Raw genomic sequence first — 21,340 nt, 5'->3', positions numbered from 1 at the left:
TCAAATACCTCCGTACAATAGTAAATTTCAATACAGAAACCATCTGCCTCAGTAGTGAACTCGTCGAATAACGTAGTTCTAATTGAGAGTTTAAGTGGTAAGGTTGCTGAGTTATGATAAGTGGCAGCTTTATTTGTAATAAATGCCCCAGAGAGTGTCTCTGGATACGTAAACACATGGATGACATTTAACGCTCGGGCTGCAAGAGGTTGTTTTAGGAGAGTGCGTCCTTGTTATTTGCAGATGACGTCACTGATGTTCAGATCCAATTAGTCTCCTGTTGTCGGTGGTCCATGAGGGAGCTCTGCGGATGGCGTACATGGTGGATACAGGATGATTTTTTGCGGTGCTCTCGGGTGCGACTTTTCAGCATGAATGAGACAATACGGACAACGGTCTTATCTGCTGTGAACGCTAATTCTAACTCTAAAGTATGCTGTTTTGCATCATATTTAACTTTACGCGAACTGTCGTAATGCAAAAGCTGAATTCTGACCAACAATCTATACTTTGGTATCCATTCCAGAATTATCAATAGCTGTTGTAACCATTTTTCACCCTTCTGTTTCGGTTAAAAAGATTTCTAAAAAAGCAAAACAGAATATTTCATGTAACTTAAATGTTAACAATTCTTTAATTTTCCGTATATTTCTTCCCTCCAGATTCTGTGAAGAAGCTCCTTATTCCTCACTTTATCAGTCCACCTAATTTTCAACATCCTTTTGTAGCACCACATGTCAAATGCTTCTCTTTTGCTTCGGTTTTTCCACAGTCCATGTTTCACTACCAAACAATTCTGTGCTCCAAACGTACCTATGTTTTATACTAATAGACTTTTCCTGGCCAGAAATTTCCTTCTTGTCAGTGCTGATCTGTTCAGTTTTATTGTCTGTGACATGTCTGAAGAATACTACAGATCTGATTCCAATGCAGTAGAGATTCTATGTGGTTAGTAGTCGCAATATAATTTCAATTTGGAACAACATTATCATTCGTTTGCCGTTAGTTCGTTAAGCTATCGTCTCACTGTTTGAAAGTAAAACGTAACGTAACTTTGCTATCATACTTCGCACTAGCTGCGTTCCTTTCAACGTATCGATCTTTACTGACAGGTAGCTAAAGCAAATTTTAAAGCTGTCAGCCACGCAGTGATTTCTTTCAGGAACATGTAGCTCCACAACTTATTTCAAATATTAAAGCAGAGCGGAGTAGCTGTTTCCTTCGCCCAGGTAAAAATCGACTGTAGGACCATCACGAACATTGGAAACTGTATCAATTTGTATATTTTCTGTATAACTCAGAAGTTACATGCACAACAGCATACAGATTTCATTAGCGACAGTTGACCACTGTAACTTCTGATTGTTGATGAGAAAGTTTTCCAGAGTATTACAGATACCTACTCCTTGCCTTCAGTTATTAATCATTTACAGACTGTCAGGTCCAGTTTAGAGTAATCAAACATCACATACTCAATAAAAATTTATGCAGTTAATGTTTATATTCGAAAGTAGTGTAGTTACGGCACTTCAGGTCACGGCATACGACGAATGGTTACACACAGCTGCCAGTAAACGTAAAGTTACACCCTGTAGTCACACAGACAAGAAGTTAACACACGTTAAACTTAACGAAGTATCTGATTCTCATTTCAAGGTTCGGTGTTGGACACTGAGTCCGTCCTAAGATTTGTCCTCTTGCTTATTGCGGCCTTCACTTGCGGCACTGCTTTTGTACTCATATATTTATAGAATACCAATCTGCCGTACGATGATGACACCCCATTAAAACGCAGCTGCTCTGGAAACATGCTTGGTAAGTTAATTCACAGTTGGGAAGAAGATAGTGAATTTCGACTTTAAATGAGTCCATATCTTGGGAAGATGAACACTGGTCATACCACCAATGTGCTAAGCGTTGGACGCATTGGATAACAAGAAAATGCTCGAGGCACTAGAACTGTCAGCCCATACTATTGGAAAGTGCAGGACGTTAAACCATTTATCGAAGGAGCCGGGCTGCATTGAGCCTTGGCCTGCGAATGCAGGTGAACATTCCAACTTCTCTTGCATCACAACAACGAAGTGATAAAAAACAGAAGGACATCATGTATGAAGACTTTATGGGTGTATTTCTCGAAAAGGCACTCGGTACCAGCAGTGCAAACACCCTAATAGCTACGGCACTAAATATTCCCAAAGCTCCTTGGGTTGCGTGTCTGTACCAACCCGCTTCCAGATTTAGCAGTCTAATAATTCTCTGCCGACTATGAACCAGTTTGTATCTTATGAGTCGTTTTCCGTCCTCCTGTGGTGACAATGGATAGGGGTCGTCCTGCTCAGTGGGGTACTAGATACACAAGCAAATGTCGGCTTGTCCGTAACTATATGTTACGCATTGCAAACTAAAATAATCATTATATCATGAGGCGTTAGATTAACGGTGGAAGTAATACTAATGAATACAATATAGCTTTCATGTGCTTGGAAGCCGTCAGTTGCAGTGTTGCCACCACACGCAGTAATGCAGCGATATCTTTTGTATTTTCCAGGTGTCATTAGACACTGTAATAGTAACTACGTTCCTCCTTCATAAAATTGAATCAAGAGTAAGGTGAAGGAATGAATGAAACCTCATGCTTCCGCAGACATAGGAACGGCTGTAAATTTAGAAGGGCGCCAGTTGAGAAAGAAGAGTCTCGAATGGAAGTGTAAATCCACAATGTTAAGCAATGCTAAGGTATTAACTTCCACACATTCACAATCATTAGGATGGTCAGCATAAAGAGGGCGCAGAGTCGGCATATCTCTGTTGATGGCATAACGCTCGCCATATGTATTCCATCATCAAACCAACATTGACAGGTAGTGCGACAGACACCGCCAATCGCGGAGTCCCACGCAGGTGAGGGCTGAACTCCGAGACTGAACGGGGAACTTACCCGCTAGTGGTCTCTCTCTGCGCTTCGTTGTACAGGCTTCTTTGGACATCGAAATCCGAGGCAGTCGATATTGTCCATTCTCAGATGGATGTTGTCAGTTCATATAACCACTTTAAGGAGTCCACGTCTAGGGTGCTGTGAGACACCTGTTTACTGCTGTCGAAGACGTCAGCACAACATCGGCGCCCAACTCTGTGGAGAGTCATGAATATGACATTGCGCTCTGCTGGTGGCTTGGCTTGCTGCATGCGTGAGACTAGGTACTGGTAGCGAGGCACGTCCTCAAGCTTCTATAACTATTGTACGAGTGTTCGATCGCATGACGAAACGGGACTATTAAAGTCAACAACTGAATGAAGAGAGCTGAAAATGGACTGAACACCGTGAGAGCTATTCAGTTTCCTTAATCTACTTTTATGTTTGTTCTGTGCAACAAGCGGTGCGTGAACACATACATAAACTATTTCCACTATTATATTTGTTTTCTGCAACCAACGTTATGTGAACACATACATAAACTATTTGACTGTTACGTGCACACGTATATCCGCTGAAATACGGCGATTTAAAGTACGTCCTAGTAATAGTTACTATCAATGACGCTCTTATACAGCTGCATGAGCAGTTATTATAATAATTCTAGATTAAATGTATTTTCTCATGAAGTAAGTGAACTAAGTCTTCCACTTATTTTCCTGTCTACTCTGGTGTTTGATCTAGATTTTCTGGTCTACACAATATTTTCTTCCACATTTGCGCAATGGCCCAAGAAACGCTAAATGCTTCACTCATTTGTTCATTACTTCAAGCATGTGTATTTTTGTAATTTCAAGTAATTTCACATTTTGATGTTCTGCTACTTTAATAGCGACGAATTCCTGATCATTGATATTGCTCCTAAACCTGAAATGCGTTTTTCCAGCGCTTTAATGCCCACGAATTTTAAACGAATGTATTGGCATTTTGAAAAATAATACCAAAAATTTCCTTGAGAATATTGTTCTGCTTACTTCTTTCTTGACTCAATTTCAGTGTGTAGTGCCTCGAAATTAGATTTTGGCGTCACAACTAAAAAAAAAAAAAAAAACAAGAAAAGAAAATCGTTTCGGAGGAAAGTGAACTAACATTTTCTAGGCCGGTAGTCTGACAACTATTTAGAGACCGATGGGCGAAGGAAATACTTTATATGGCAACATTAGTGATAGAATATATACATCAAAAAACGTCAGAATTTTGAAGAAAGTAAGACTCTTGCTTAACGTTCCGTCGACAAAGAAGTCATTAGAAACGGAGCACAAGGTCGGATTATGAAAGGGTGGGGAAGGAAATCGAGCGTGCCCTTTGAAAGGGACCATCCCGGAATTTGTCTTAAAATATTTAGGAAAATCACAGGAACCTTAATCTGGGTGGCCGAAGGTGGATTTCAAACGTCGTCGTCCCAAACGCGAGTCCTGTACGCTATCCACTGCGCCACCTCGCTCGGTGGCAGATCTTGGAGAACTTCTTATTTTTACATGTGGGTCTCAGTTGGTTGGCGGATTCTATTCCTAGGCGAGCTGAAATGCATCGTTAACTTCTCTTTATCTTTATGGACTCAGAAGAAAACCTTGTGATGTGACAGATGAACCGAATAATTCTTTACACGTTGACGCTAGCAAGTATCTCAAGACTCGACGGAGGCAAAGTTTTCGATGCAGTTGCTAACTAGCAGAGGAGGACTCACAGACCAACACGAGGAAATCATCCAAGGAAGCGTCAAGAACATTATAGCTTGAATATAAGCAGGTGGGTACCTGTGGGCTGGCCGCTACACGTACGGTCTCTCAAAGCACACACGCAATCCAGTGGCAAGGTTTTTTTTCTATTGCGTTTTTACACTATGATCAGCATAAGAATGGTTGACTTACATGTTTTATTGAGGGATGGCTTCCACGTCTAATAAAGTAAATTGTTTGGCACCTGAGGATGTTACTTACAGTCACGAAACGAGTTGTGAATCAATAGGAGATCAAAAAATCATCTCATGGCAGCGACTGTGGTAATTTATTTATTCAAATCAATTTCTCTAGCTGCAACTGTCCCACTCACTTCGTGCTCTGAATATAGTGTGTGTCTATGTGACTGGTGAAGACTTATACATCCAACCTGACACACGGAAAGCTGTGAAATACAGCACACAGTTTGCTTTGAGAATTCCGTAAATTTGCACATGTAAAATGAAAAGAATACGCAGTTGTGAATTCGAACAGCCATCATCTTTGTAAGGCAATGACGACAGCAAATATTTGTACCGGACTGAGACACAAACTCGGATTTCCTGCTTTACGCGAACGATTGCCATAACCACTCTGACTATCCACACACGACCGACGGCCACATCCAGACTTCCATACGCCGTCGTTTCCGTGTGTCCGAAGGACACTGCTTCGTTCTTTGTGAACAACACATGCACTGCAGTGTCGCTCTAGATATAAATTTAGCCCTGTTAATGATAATTTACTTTCTCCTCAACCATCTTCCCGCATATAGTGTTAAGGAAACCTTAGACTACCTTTAGTTGACAAGCCCGTAATACACAGTCTTTACTCCATATTTTCAGAGAACGGATATAGAGCACATGTAATTGGTAAGAGTCAACCGAGTAGTGGCTTTGACGGCTGGTTGTGGTGACCTCGAGTATCCACTTACTACCCTGTGCTATAGGCAGCAATGCTACACTGTATAGTCACTCGAGAACTGCACTGTTGGTCGATGGGAGACTGCTGAACTACCATCCACGCGTAAGGTGACCGAAACGACTGTCGGCTACTGTAAATCGCACACAGCGAGGTGGCGCAGTGGCTAGCACACTGGACTCGCATTCGGGGGGACGACGGTTCAATCCCGCGTCCGGCCATCCTGACTTATGTTTTCCGTGATTTCCCTAAATAGCTCCAGGCAAATACCGGGATGGTTCCTTTCAAAGCGCACGGCCGACTTCCATCCCCGTCCTTCCCTAATCCGATGAGACCGATGACCTCGCTGTCCGGTCTCCTCCCCCAAACCAGCCAGCCACCCTACTGTATAACGCCGTGGTAACATCGTACTGTCATTCACACGGTATTTCAACCATCTGTAGAGCACTGTGATAATCATTTCGGCGGCATAGAAATTCGTTCGCATTTATATGTCTAACAATATGAACAGTCCCATGAGGGGCCATTGGTCCCTAGGTGGCTGATAGAGGAACGCTCACCAGACTGACAACAATGGGATAGAGCAAATTGTAGGGCAACGTGGATTGCGGACCATAATGAGTAGCTGCTCTCTTGCAGAGAGAGAGGACCCTCAAAGGCTAAGGGAGATAACCTCGACAGAAAACATCTGTGAGTTCAATTGCAATCAAAGGAGGAGCCCTAGCATCAGGATAGCGTGTATGGACCGATAACCCGTGAACCTGAAGCTAGCATGTCACAGGAAATTCAACAGAGAGTACTAATTAATAATCAGAGCCTGTCGCTGTGGCCGAGCGGTTCTAGGTGCTTCGGTCCGGAACCGCGCTGCTGCTCCTGTCGCAGGTTCGAATCCTGCCTCGGGCATGGATGTGTGTGATGTCCTTAGGTTAGTTTGGTTTAAGTAATTCTAAGTCTAGGGGACTGATGACCTCAGATGTTGAGTTCCATAGTGCTTAGAGCCATTTGAACCATTTTGAACTAATAATCAGACGGATTTAAAGATAGCAACTTTGGCGATGAAACGAGCAACATGAATAGGATTCTGGAAATTGATAAAAATGTGATAGACAGGGAAACAAAAGAAGTAGTACAAGAAATGAAACGATACAGATTAGATATTGTAGGATTAAGTGAACCAAGAATAACTGGATTTAGAGAATAAAGAATAAAGGAAGGGCATATCCTCCTTTATTCTTGAAGAAAGGATGAAATCCATTGTGAAAGAGTGGCATTAGCACTAGACCGGGAATCAAAGCAGTCTCTGATAGAGTGGCACTCAGTTAAAGACAAAATCACAGTCGCTCGCTATGCAACGAGGTTAAGACCAGTGATCATTGTACAATGTTACGCACCAACAGAAATGTCTGAGGATGAAGAGAAAGACAAGTTTTATAGCAATCTCCAAGAAACACACCTAAAGAGTCGAAAAAGAGATATCCTCCTGTTCATGGGTGACTTCAATGCAAAAATTGGGAATGACAACCATGGGATAGAGCAGATTATAGGGCAATATGGGTTGGGACCCGTAATGACAATGGTGAAAGTCTCAGAATTGTGAGGTATGTTTAACCTGATCATTGTAGGTTCTATTTAGCCCTACAAACAGTGCCATGAAGTGTCGTGGGTTTCAGCAGACTGCAGAACAGAGCACCAGATAGACCACTTTGCAATTCCCAGGACATGGCGAAGAACACTCCTACAAGTGAGGAATAAAACAGGAGCAAATCTTGGTAGCAATCACCACTTTATGCTATCAACAGCCGTCTAAAATTGTTGCACACAAGAGACATTGCGGGCAGTAGAGGATTAGGTTTAATTTTGGGAAGTCCGAGAGGAGTTTTCGATGCAATTGAGAAAGCGTTTTGAAGCGCTTAGCAGAGGAATCGAAGAGAACGACACTGAGGAACAATGGGAGCCAGTAAAGTGGGCCTGTGCATGGACTGCTGAAGAAATTCTCGGAACAGAGGACCACGGCAGACAAGAATGGATCTCTGGCCATACTTGGGATGCAATGCGGCAGAGGAGAAAACTAAACTCCGGCTAAATTGCACAGAGACAAGAGAAGTAAAAGAAGAAATCCTGGAGGAGCTCTGCACATTAAATAGGATGGTGAAGAGGAGTTTAAGAAAAGATATGAGAACCTTCATCAAAAATCTCGCAATAAGGTGGAGGCAGCAGCTAACAGGGACAATAGCAAGACCCTACATAACATCACAATGAATCAGAAAAATAAGAAATTTCGGGCTGGCATGCTAACCAAGGACAAGCAAAGAAAGCTACTCTCAAATCGAGAAAATCAAGTGCAGAGATGGAACTAACATTTTGAAAACCTTCTGAATCGTGAAACTGCAGTAGACACTGTGATTCAGTTGAATGTAGACAGAGAAGATATATCAATTAGCGTTGAACTGCTATCCGAAGAATAAATCGCTAAAGCATCGAAATACATAAAAAACGGAAGAGCAGAAATTTTTCATCCACTGATGACAGCCAAAGTAGCGAATGATTGGAACAAAGATATGCTCATTAAGGTCCCCAAGATAGCAGATCTATCGGTTTGTGATAATTGGAGAGGCTATCAATCCCAAGCAAGATTCTCTCGCGAATAATACCAAATTCGATAAAAACGTATATACAGAAGAAAATAGGAAGATAACAAGCAGGATTCAGGGAAGGCTGCTCTTGCATTGACCAGAGAATAGTAGCTGAACGTTGATATGAATACCAACCACCGCGTTACATGCTGTTTGTAGACATTGAACGAGAATCCGACACTATAATTAGAACAAAAATATAGGGCTCACTGCAAACTTTTGAAATTCCCAAGAAAATAATTTCTCTTATCAGTGCACGTATGAAAACTACTAGTGTCAGGTTTAATATCAAGTCCTGCTTTCAGATCAAATAGCAGTGAAAGCAGCAGGTAAGCAAGGCTGCATACTGTCACCGATAATATTTAACATAGTACTAATTCTTGTAATGACGCAAGCAATAGATAAAGTGAGATGAATAAAATTGAGCATTGGAACACACCCAGAAGACCTAGATTTTGCATAGGACCTCTGTCGTCTACCCGTTAGCCTCAGCGACATGAAAGAGAAACAATAAGATCTGAAATCTGCGTGGAAGAAACTCGGCTTGAAAATTAATGCCGAAAAACAAAAAACATACGGGCAAATGATAACAACACCGCAGAGCTTAAACCTAAAGGCGCCAAGTAATCGAAAAGGTGGATAAATTTCTCTACCTTGAAAACATGAGTACCCCATATGGAGGTTGGTTCAACAGCCGCATCAACAAAGCCAAAGGCGCTTTTACAACTGTCCGCTCTACGTGGAGATTGAACGGAATAACATTGAGGACCAAAATGTGGATATTTGAAAGTAACGTAAAGTCTGTGTTCCTATACTGGTATGAGACATGGAAAGTGACAAATCGCATAATCCATAAGCTGCAGATATTCAACAACACGTATCTGAGGAACATCCTTGGGATATGGTGACCAAATGTCATCTCTAATGAAACACTCTGGGAAGGAATCAATCAGAAGCCAACTGAATTGGAAATGAGAAGCAGGAAGTGGCAATGTTTACGACATACACCTTGGAGACTTACGAAATGAACACAGTGCGAAGAAAGCACTTCATTGGATCTCACAGGGACGACGGAGACGAGGCAGGCCCAGAATGACGCAGAGACGATCAGTTGAAGCAGAAGGTCAACAGCAAGGAATAGTATGGGAAGAGGTGAAAAAACTAGTAGAAGGCAGAACAAGATGGCAATCCTTTTTTGTAGTTCTACGCTCCATATAAGAAAGTTAAAAAAATTATTGATAATAATAACACTAACAATGGCACTTAGTAGTTGGTTGAAATAAACAGGTTACTACTTAATCATTTTATGTACTTATAAAGCAATTACATTTGCGTTTGTAGATACTGATTTGTGTTTTCCGTCTCAATTCTCATTCTCGTAGTTTTAGTTTGCCTATGTATTCATTCTACAAGATGTAAAATCGCAGGAATGTAGCAACACGAAAAACACAAGAATGTATTGTAGTGTAAAAATAAATAGGAAGTGAAGTAAGTACATGAGAATGGTTGAAATAGTAAGGTGTTCATAGACGTCAGTTAAAGAAATTAAATAAAAAAATGGAAATATGATGTAACACGTAAACAAATTTTTAATCTTACAAAAATGGAAAAATACATCAGATTTGCTAATGGCATTCTCTCTCTTTAACACTCAGGAAGTCTCAATTACAGTCGTATCTGTAGAACTTCTATTAAGAATTTCGTGTGAACTACCAGTCATTCTTCTCTTTACTAGGCGTTCTTCATTGTCTAACATTTGCCAATACTGTGCGGCATCCGAGACCTTAGAGCAAAACCAGTTGTTAACTGCCCACAGAGGACTTTGGGCTGCGAGGTTTCCTTTCAGTAGAGGCCCCCGTGTTTCCACCGGTGGCGTTGCCAATACCAGTCTTAAAGCGGACGGGCCACTTGGCTCACAAAAGCCGGCGTGTTGCGTAAAGCAAACCAGCTTACTGAATAACTGATGCTAAGCCCCAGGAAAGGACCGCCTTTTCCAGAGCGGGCGCTGCCTGCCGCCGGCTTAGGGTGACTTACGTAACGCTGTGTCCCGCCAGCCCACCGCCAGAGGCAAGGACAGGCTTACTGACCGCCGGATCGTCAGTCTGGCCAGACCCTGGTGCCGTCACTCGGTACAGCCGCTGATTGTGAGAGATGGGAGAAAAGTTATTATAACGAAAGCCTTTAATATTCTGCGCATTCTCCGCCTATATTCGCAGTGATCCTGTCATTACAGAGTCTAAAGTCTCTGCTATCTGTAAAAATATTTTGGTTGACCAACATGAATACTATTTAGTCCATAACTCCATCTGAAACCCACTCTATTTCTACAACCTCTTTCTTTGTAATTTAACTTGCACCTAGTAGATTTCTTTCGAGTTCTTTGAGCCTCCTTATTCCTCCTGTACACGTCTTGTCAGTTTTTATGTGAATCCTACTTTGCTCCACGTTCCTTCTTGAATAAGTCACTGTCATAGAGTTCTTTATATGTGACGACATCTTTTTAAAGATCCCACCTATTTCGAACAACCAGGGCCCCTTCTTTTCGTTCTATAAAGTACGTAATAATCCGCTTGGTCAGACTAGTTGGTCTCATTCGTGCTTTATGCCCGAGAAACAAAAAGTCCTCTTCTATGCTCTCTTTGGTAGTATCTGTTATTCCTGGCGTTGGTGGTATTCTGTGTTCTGTTGTAGCAATAAATAGTCTAGGAATATCATTTATACTAAATGAATAACCCATAATGAGATGAAGTAAGATGTTAACGTTTATTTATCCACGTTTTGTAAAATGTCGACTTTCTCGTTCTTCTCTATTGTTTTCATTTCGTACAGAGCTTACTAGGTGACGGAAATAAGGAAAAATAGCTGAAGTTATTCATCCGGAGAAAGAGGAAACTTCTGAAATCTGATGATATAATTTTGACCTTTACGGGAAGACTTTGGACCCTTCAATGATTCTCATTTAGTACCAGATTTCCAGTTATGGCTTAGTGGCTACGTTGGTGCCTACAGGTCATGTTGTGTCATACAAAATTTAAGTGACTAAGCGTAAAAGTATCCGGTAAAGAAGAAAGATTTTTCTACTGCATAGGCTTTAAGGTAAGTACTGTTATTTGTTCTTGCAGTGTAACATCAGAAATTTGCAGCGGATGAATGAGAGTATGACTGCTCTTTTGGTACTGATTTGATCCGTTCTGACAGTTATAGCGAATAACCCTTAACCAGCCTGGTCAGTCTTGAAATTTCAGTAAAATACGTTTACAACAGAACAGATGTTCCGTTTATCAAGCATTCTACTGTTAGTGACCCACTCATTACAGTTCATTAATTTACACGTATGTAGTCACAGTTACTAACGTCAGTAGATAGCCTAATTTTCTTCACTATCTATGATATATCAGGGGTAAAATGCGTATCTGGATGTATGTCAAAAAGAAATATTAAGGAAACCTGCTTCTATTTTTCTCTGCAACCATATGCTGCTGTAGAAAAACGATTTTGGCTTTGTTTGCCGTTCTTATGTACATACTGAATCGATCGCTTCGCCACTCTGCTATATTGTACTTCCAGGACTTGTTTCACGTGCATCTGAGGGTGAGTTTGCTTTAAAATTGTGGCCAATCAATACGTATAGGATCGACAGCTAGCTTCCAAATGTGGACATTCTGCTACTATTCTGCTTCGTACGGGACTGTAAATGGTAGACTTAAGATTTAGAACTTACAAACGTACGTGATGTTTGTTTAATTAAAGAGCCTGGAATTAATTACAAGCTGTCTGTTGGCCAATATGGCAATCACCATTTACGTTACTGATGTTAAAGGGTCCGCTAAAGATATGTTGTTTGCCGTTTACGTTACGGTGACAATCACTTGCTGCAGATATTCCTTACTTATGGCACTTGAAAACGTAAGATTCAAATTTCAAAATAACGTGGCTCCAATTAGTTATGAAACCACAATGTACGAGGAAGAAAAACCGGCATGAATAATGTTTCAACTTATTTCCACTTCTTTTCGCACAAGAAACTATATGAATACCATATAAGAAGGAAAGTTAGTACCGAGAGCGTTATGTTAAGCTTTCGAGACTATTCAGCTTTCCCCATAAATACGTCCATACTTCAACACCTGACCTGCTGCCCAGACGAAAATAAACATTAATGGTTTGGTCTTGCCACAAGTACTTGGAGGTACTAACCAACCTAAAAAAATCGACTTGTAATAGCTATAGTTATTAGTCTGCAAATGGCTTAAGTACTGATGGAATGTTTTTCAGTTCACAGCCTCAGTCACCAATAAAACTATCGGCACCAATACTTGTTGCAGTGGCTGTGGGAAATCTTTTTCAGACCCAAGCAAATTTTAAGATGTAGCTGTACCTGTTACTGCGAGATGTGGATCCAGTGTTTGATTATAGATGGAGGGAGGGATGGGTCACATTTTCTTACAGTCTCTCTCCCCACTCCGACCTCCAAAAGTCTCACTTACTGTTCACATATCTTTTAACATGGCACAGATGTCTAGGTTATAATAATAACAAGATTAAAACTTTTTAATTCAACAACTGATTTACATGAGTGAGTGCACTCCCTTAGCATAACTTATAAGAAATTTCATTTCAGAGATTTGCAGCATTTGAAAAACATTTGTCCAAAAATGTTGAAAAGTGCGTGGGACATGAAGTTGACGTGAGAAATACGACTGCAACAAACTGTAAAATTTTTTACAACATTGAATCTTACATAATATAAAATCAGAGTGCGCTTTCACAAGTATCAATATCTTACAGAATGCAACGATTACGAACACAGGTCTGCAGAATATGTGAGAGCAAGAATGAGGGGAACACTTTTTCCGTCAATTATTTCCGCACGCGTTCCAGACGCCTACTTTTGTAATTTTTATTATTCGTGGAGCAGATGTTCTTCCCTATCTGTCTCAGATCATTCTACTTCCTGCGATTCACCGGTTCTACACGTGGACTCTAAACGTATCGGCATTGTAGTCAACAGCAGGTTAGCTTGCGAACGTTCCCCACAGGTGGTCAGGACGCATGTCTATCCGTGTGGACATGGAATTTTATAGAATTCCTCGGCATTTTTTCAGGCTCTCCATTCTTACGCTGCTATATTCTTTGCAGGTTATTTAAGAAATTGGGAAATATGTATATGTAAAAACATAAAACCTTTTAGAAGAGGAGGTATCGTCTTCATGTGTCCTCCCCCTCTCTCCACTCCCTCTCCCCAACCGCTCTGTCCGCGTCTTTTTACAACACCCCTACGAAAGGGACTCTGAAATGAGAATACAACACAGTGTCGCTCTTTGAAGCCCAAAAAAACAGAGCAAACGTTACCGTGATGGTGGAAAATCAACATACGCTACCTAATACTGAGACTTTAAATTTGTGAGAGGTGTAAATAGAGGTCGTAGTTTCTACGTTCTTGCACGTTTACTGCCACTAAAGGGCTCATTATGTTGGAAGATTTGTGAAACCTGTGTTGAGGACAACGGTACATACGCACCACAAAACTAAGCTCTCGACACGTTACCACACCTTGACATGGTACTTAGCCTCTCCACTGACCTTGTTGCGCCATTGCTGCTCCGAGTAGTGTGACCACCAGAGCCGTGGTCAGCTGCTGCTGCAGCTGCGCCGCCGGCCGCATACTCGCTACCAGCATCCCACAGCAGACCAGCAGCCACCGCCGATGGCGCCACCACCCTGCAGCATAAACAGGATGGGAGATTAGGACCCATTCTGCACATATCCTGTCTCAGCAGCATGTCACATGCAGAAGTTGAAGTTTTACCACAACTGCAAATCGAAGGGTGAGAATAACCACATTGCATGCCACACGTCTAGTCCATTGTGCTCCACTGAAGGCAGAACAGAGATTTTGCGCGTTTACAAAATCGAGATCGGACGGTGAATAAACGCAGGGGCCAGGAAATCCGTAGAGATTGTCCCCTGTTTGGAGCTTTCATTAACTACATCATGCTAAACAGGTCTCTACGGCTGTCATCACTGAAGAAGTGGCTAACAAACGAATGCTCGGTTTGTTTATAGACTCTGTGAGACTGAAAATATAGAATCAGACTTTGGACAAATATCATCCACACAATTCCGAAGACGCCAAAGGCAGATAAGTGCGCAAACAATCGTACAATCAACTCAACGGCGCTGGCATCAAAATTGCTGACCGGTATAATATACAGGAAGGTGAGCACCTACATCTGCACTGACGTCGCAAAAGCCATGGGAAATCTCCTAATGTCATGGAGAACCTCTTTTTTTCCCGGCCTAGTGCAGCAGCTCGACTTGCCATTGGAACTCAACACCTCGCTGGAAGTCCCCAGCAGAAACACAGAGCCATGCTGCCCCTACAGCCATCCGTAATTGCGAAAGTATTGCTGGTGCGTGGCGCAATTATTCGCTCGAATTCATGAGTCCATGAAGGGTAACAAATCGGCTCCAAGTAGCCTAACAAAAACATTTCCAGTTAATGATCGTACCAGAGGACCCAATCTATTCTACATAAACACACCACAGCCCATTATGGAGCCACCACCAGCTTGCACAGTGCCTATTTGACAACTTGGAACCACGGCTTCGTGGGATCTGCGCCACACTCAAACCCAGCGATCAGCACTTACCAAATCGGGGCTCATCTGATCAGATTACGGTTTTCAAGTCGTCTAGGGTCCAACCGGTAAGGCCACGAACCCAGGAGACACGCTGCAGGCGATATCGTGCTGTTATCAAAGGCACTCTCATCGGTCGTCTATTGCCTTAGAACATGAACCCCAGATTTCGCCGCATTTTCCGAACGTTCGTCCCACATTGATTTCTGGGGTTACTTCACGCAATGTCTATTTCTGTTATCGCTGACAACACTACGCGTATGGCGCTGCATACGGCCGTTAAGTGAAAACTGCGTTGTCCGCGGTGAGAGGTAAAGCCTGAAAGCTAGTGTTCTCAGCACATTCTTGACACTGTGGATCTCGGAATATTGAATTCCCTAACGATTTCCGAAATGGAGTGTGCCATGCGTCGAGCTCCAACTACCATCCCATGTTCAAAGTCTAATTAATTCCCGTCGTGTGCAATAATCCCGTCGGAAATCTTACCGCGTGAATAACTTGAGTACAAATAACAGTTCCGCCAGTGCATCGCCCTTCTATACCTCGTGTAAGCGATACTGCTGCCATCTGTATATATGGATATCACTAACCCGTAACTTTTGTCACCTCAGAGCACATATACGTCATACGTTGCAAACCACTGTGAACTGCGTGGCAACCTACCAATTTTCAGGGCCTCTTACCGTTCCATTTCCATATGGAGCGCGGGAAGAATGCTTAAATGTCATCATCATGCACGCTGTTATTTATGTAATCGCCGCGCGGTGTAGCCGCGCGGTCAGGGGCGTCTTGTCACGGTCCGCGCAGGTCCCCGCTTCGGAGGTTCGAGCATTCCCTCGGGTATGGGTGTATATGTTGTCCTTAGCGCCAGTAAGTTTAAGTTAGATTAAGTAGTGTGTAAGCTTAGGGACCAATGACCTCAGCAATTTGGTCCCATAAAACCTTACCACAAATTTCCCATTTATGTAATCTTGTCCTTACGGTCCGTGTGGGACAGATACATGCTGAGTTGTACTATGTTCCTCGAGTTATCATTCGCAACCGATACTTGATGGTTTCTAGTTGGCTCTCTCGGGATAGTTAGCTTCTGTTAGACGATGATCCTTTTTGGCTTTAGGGGAGTTAAAGGCAGCAGGGAGACAATTTTCACGTTCCATTTGATCCTAAATGCGTACATAGGTTTTTTTGACTTAAAAAAAGAGTTAGACTTTGTAAAACGATGGCAAATTTCCAGAAAAGTAATTACAAGCCAAAGACGAATAGGATATGTTGAATGGAATAAATAGCCTAATGAGTTTAGTTTATAGGTCAAGAGGAAAATCGGAAAATCGGTGAAAGGCAAAAGTTATTAAGACTAGCAGAAATGAGATTAACGATAAACTTAACTTGAAAATTGGTGACCATGAAGAATGGAATTCTGCTATTGTGGACGCAAAACAACGTATTACAGACGAAGCAAGAATGATGTAGAAAACAGATTAAGCTAAGAGTGGATTCCTACCAAAATAAGTCTTTTAGCATCAAACACTGGTCTTAATTTATGAGAGATATTTCGTTGATTGTATGTTTAGTGCACAACATTGTTTTAGAAGTGTGAAATATAGGAAAGAAAGGAATCAATGCGTTTGAGACGTTGTGCAATAGAAGGATGTCGAAAATTAGGTGGACTGATAAGAAATGAGTTACCGAACGGATAGTGCCGTGGTTAGCACAGTGGACTCGCATTCTGGAGGACGATCGTTCAAACCCGCGTCCGGCCATCCTGATTCAGATTTTCCATGATTTCCTAAAGCGCTTAAGGCAAACGTAGGGATGGTCCCTTCCAAAAGGCACTGCCGCTTTCCTTCTCCATACTTCCCTAATCCGAGCTTGTGCTCCCTCTCTAACAACCTCGCCGTCGGTGGGACATTAAACACTAATCAGTTACTGCCAAGAAATGAACTCTCCGCTGAATCGGAAACTAAAAAAACATATGGAAAACACTGAGAAGGGGAAGACATCTATTGTGACATCTACCTTAGAGGGTAAAAATTACGGGAGAAGTCAGAGACTGGAATAGATAGAACATGTAACTGAGTACATAGTGAAGACGTGCTCTTTGAGATGAAGAAATTGACAAAGTAGATAATCGTAGCTGTCTGTATCAGACAAGTATCGGGTCCAACACTCTGGTATATGCGACCACCAACAGGGGCCAGTCATATCAGATTACCCTTCAAACGAGGTTAGGTTCCAATGAGAAAACTTAATATGATGCGAAAGACTTATTCATCAAATCCTTTCTTCTTCGTTCCGTGATGTAAAAGGTTATGTTTAATGCCAGAAGAAGCCTTATCAAATAAAAAAAATTGCTGTTTTAGATTTGTTTTACCAGGCCAATTTCATAAGACCTCTCTGTGTAGTCAAGATTTTAATCAAAAAACACCCGCTATCGTTCAAGCTTATTACTGTCCAATGATCTGGGAAATCAAGATTTAGCTCCTCTTTTTATTTAACGTGGTAGGAGTACATTACCATTATTCACCATTACGAAAGTTCGAAAGTACATGCTATCCTATTACTTCTGTGAATATTAACTTACGTAGCTGCAAAACAGTATTTCGTTGCAAATATTTGTTCCATCCGTATCAATTAAACCTGAAACGTTTCGTGAAACGGCTCTGATAGATCGTTGCTAGTTGCTTCATACCTACTTTCACTGCTTACGACAATACGTAATACTTCGAAAGTAATGATTTCTAAAGTAGCATCATTGTCGGCTGCATCTAGATTGGCCGTAAATTGGTTAATAATTTTGTCTGTGCTCTGGGACTGACGGCCGTTGCCGAAAGAAAAAGTTAGACGCATGTGCCTTCATTGTGTTCTCTGTATTCCGCAAATTTTCTTGCTTGTCTTCTAAGATGTGTGTAATTTTCCATCTCATTTTGTTTAATAATGTGACCAGTACGATTAGCTTCTACGACTACACTTGTTAATCCTAATTTTTCCCTCATTATAATTTGGTTGGTGCTTCGTATGGTTCTTCTAACAACGTTCAGTTAACGTTCCTGAGGATCTCTTAACCAAAATGTTTTGGTCGTGGAGTGTTGTGTAATGTAATTTTTGATTCATATCTTTGTGACTTCTGTCCATCACATGAAGTTGTATAACGAGCCTTTTTTGTGCAGCGTAGTATTCCAAGTTGCTACAACTTCCTGGAAAGGCTCAGAAACTTTAATGAGAGAAGTGCCTACCTGATAGTTCTCACAAGCCAAGTAAGATCGTTGAACTCTTTTTTTAGGAATCAATCACGTTATGACATAAGTCCTCCCCTCGTAGAGGCCTTCAGTGTACTCCTTGCACCTATTCATTCTCTCCTCTGCACTTGAAGTGGAGTTACCGTTGCACTCATAATGTTGACACTTTCGCTTTTAATTTTAGCGAAGATAGTTCTGACTTTCAATGGACTAAAAATAACCGCCAATCTATTGCAAAATACAGGTTTATTACATCCTGACCATTGTTCCGGCAGTTTTAAAACTGTATTTTCCGAGGTTTGAATCACATAATATCTGTTTCCGATGTGGGAGTCGATAACTGTCTAGTGTGTGTGTGTGTGTGTGTGTGCGTGTCATTCACTTAATCATGTTTTAAAATACATGATTTAGAAGTAGTAGCCCTCTACTGTAAGCGGCGTTGTCTAAAACTTTTTAAAATACCACACATTTGACAATGGATCCAAGAACGTGTGATGAGGCGCTAACTCCATTAACTCTGTACGTGGCATACTTACGCTCTGTAGGATCCGATGTCACATTATATGTTTGAATGTCGTATGTAAAGAAATCTTTCAAGTGACACACTACATTTTTTTCGATTGAAATTGTAATATTATAAGAAGTTTCAAGACAAAGTGCTGAAGTAGTCAGCTACTAATTTTAAATTTGGTATTTTAAAAGCAATTAAATGCATGACACGCACATGCACTAGACGCCCGATTGATACGATCTGAAACGAGACTCGTCCTACCAGACATCACATTTCCAGTCATCAACAGTCCAGTGTCGGTGATGACAGGCCCAGTCGAGGCGTAAAGCTTTGTGTCGAACAGTCATCATGGGTACACTAGTGGGCCTTTGGCTCCGAAAGCCCACATCGATGATGTTTCGTTGATGTTCGCATGCTGACACTTGTTGATGTCCTAGCACTGAAATTTGCAGCAATTTGCGGAAGGGTTGCACTTCTGTCACGTTTAAAGTTTCTCTCCAGTCTTCGTAGGTTCCGTTCTTGCAGAATCTTTTTCGGGCCGCAGCGATGTCGGAGATTTAATGTTTTACCGGTTTCCTGATATTCACGATACACTCGTGAAATTGTCGTACGAGAAAATCCCCATATCAAGCTGATGTGTCCTGTTGCTCGTGCGTCGACTATACACCACGTTCAAACTCCTTCAAATCTTGATAACCTTCCTTTGTAGCCGCAGTAACCGATCTAACAACTGCGTCAGATATTTTTGTCATACATAGACCGACCGCAGCGGCATATTCTGTCTGTTTACACATCACTGTATTTGAATACGAATGCCTATACCAGTTTCTTTGACGCTTCACTCTATATTGAGTGTTCGTATTTCCGCTTTCAGATTTTCTAGCTTTTCTACAACATTCAAACTTCTGACAATCCAGGCTGTCCCATCGTTGGTTATTCCATCATTTTCTCAAAGTTACCTCCCCTTGGCAGCCCCCTCCCAAAGATCCGACTGCGGGACTAATCCGTAATCTTTCGCCAATGGAGAGATGATCACTCTTTCAATTACAGCGCTACCTGTCCATATATTACATTTTTCGATGTACAGTTTTCCAAGTCCATTTGTATAATAGCACCATTTTAACTGCTGATTCATCCTCCTTTTAGTGGCAAGAAGTTACCCGAAAACCTGTACGCTGCTCCACTCTCTTCGCATGGCCGTCGGTAGAACGGAGGTGACTTCTTATACCGTGAGTCTTTGGCCACCGTTCCGGTTGATTTTCTTCTTTCTTATTTATCTCTGTTGTTTCTTCTTTGGAGGGAATGGTGGAGGGAAAAATGGGAAGAGGAAAAAGAAGATATCAAATGCTGGACAATATCAAAGGACTCGAATATTCAGAAATGAAAAGACTGGCTATGGACAGACAAAAGTGGGAGACCTGCCGTAAGGCCGAGTACCACACTACTACTCTTCTCTGGTTTTTCCTCTGATTGATACAGTTCATCATTGAGAGAATGCAATTACATCTTAAAGAACTGTAGTCTTGCCCTAATCGCCCACGTCATTTACCTACCTTCCGACATTGTTTCACCGCGGAAGATCGTAGCACTGTCCATCCTTCCAATCGTCATGCGAACGTCGAAATGGCAGATATTGAGATAACCGATCGCGGAATTGAAAATCAGCTGCAATCGCTTAGTAGTGGAAAGCCTTCAGGACAAGATGAGATACCTATAAGAATCTATAAAGATTATGCGAAAGAAATTGCTCCCTTTCTAGCAGTAACTTATCATACTTCGCTTGAGCAACGAAAGTTACCTAACGAATGGAAAAAAGGCAGGTCATTCCCGTTTATAAGAAAGGCCGTAAGACAGATGCACACAATTATAGATCTATATCGTTGACGTCGGTCTGTTGTAGAATTATGGAACATGTTTTATGCTCAAGAATTATAACGTTTTTTGAAAGTGAACAGCTCCTCAATAAAAATCGACATGGATACCGCAAACAGAACTCCTGCGGTACTCAGCTCGCTCTGTTCCTCCATGAGATCCACAACGCAGTGGACGACGGCGCTCAGGCTGATGACGTGTTCCTTGAATACAGTAAGGCATTTGACACCGTCCCGCATTGCCGTTTAATGAAAAAAATACGTGCTTACGGAGTATCGGAGTAGAACTGCGATTGGATTCAAGACTTTCTAGCAGATAGGACTCAACATGTCAATAGAACTAAATTGACAGAGGTAAAGGTAATATCCGGAGTACCACTGGGAAGTGTGTTTGGACCGTTGCTGTTCACAATATTTACAAAAGATCTAGTAGAAAGCGTCGTATGCTCTTTAAGACTATTCACAGATGATGCAGTTGTTTATACCAAAGTAGCAACCTCAGACGATAGTAAGAATTTGCAGGACGATCTGCAGGTAATTGATGAATGGTGCAGACTATGGCATCTGTAATGTAAATGTAACATATTGCGCATACATAGGAAAAACAGATAGGGGCAAAGGCAGACACAAGTCTCAGATGCATTAAAAGAATCTTAATATGTAACCCATCCACGAAATAAGTGGCTTATAAGGCGCTTGTTCGCCCGATTCTTGAATATTGTTCATCTATCTGGAATTCCTATCAGGTAGGACTCATGGAGGAGATAAAGAAGATCCAACGAAGAGCGGCGCGTTTCGCCACGGGATCGTTTACCTGGCGAGAGAGAGTTAC

The 21,340-nt window shown here is 41.7% G+C and overlaps 1 protein-coding gene across 1 annotated transcript in view; it reads right to left on the bottom strand.

Annotated features, from left to right (window-relative positions):
• Positions 1-21,340, bottom strand: part of LOC124548268 (discoidin domain-containing receptor tyrosine kinase B-like) — a 302,795-nt gene that overhangs the window by 250,550 nt on the left and 30,905 nt on the right. The window contains exon 2 of the mRNA XM_047125163.1: positions 13,833-13,970. Within this exon, the coding sequence (XP_046981119.1) occupies positions 13,833-13,929 (97 nt within the window). The 5' untranslated portion in view covers positions 13,930-13,970. The remainder of the gene's footprint in view (positions 1-13,832; positions 13,971-21,340) is intronic.

This window comes from Schistocerca americana, chromosome 1 (genome assembly GCF_021461395.2).
Source record: "Schistocerca americana isolate TAMUIC-IGC-003095 chromosome 1, iqSchAmer2.1, whole genome shotgun sequence".
Classification (NCBI taxonomy): domain Eukaryota; kingdom Metazoa; phylum Arthropoda; class Insecta; order Orthoptera; family Acrididae; genus Schistocerca; species Schistocerca americana.
Note: the sequence above shows the minus strand (reverse complement) of the source record. Positions and strands in the feature narration are given on the sequence as shown.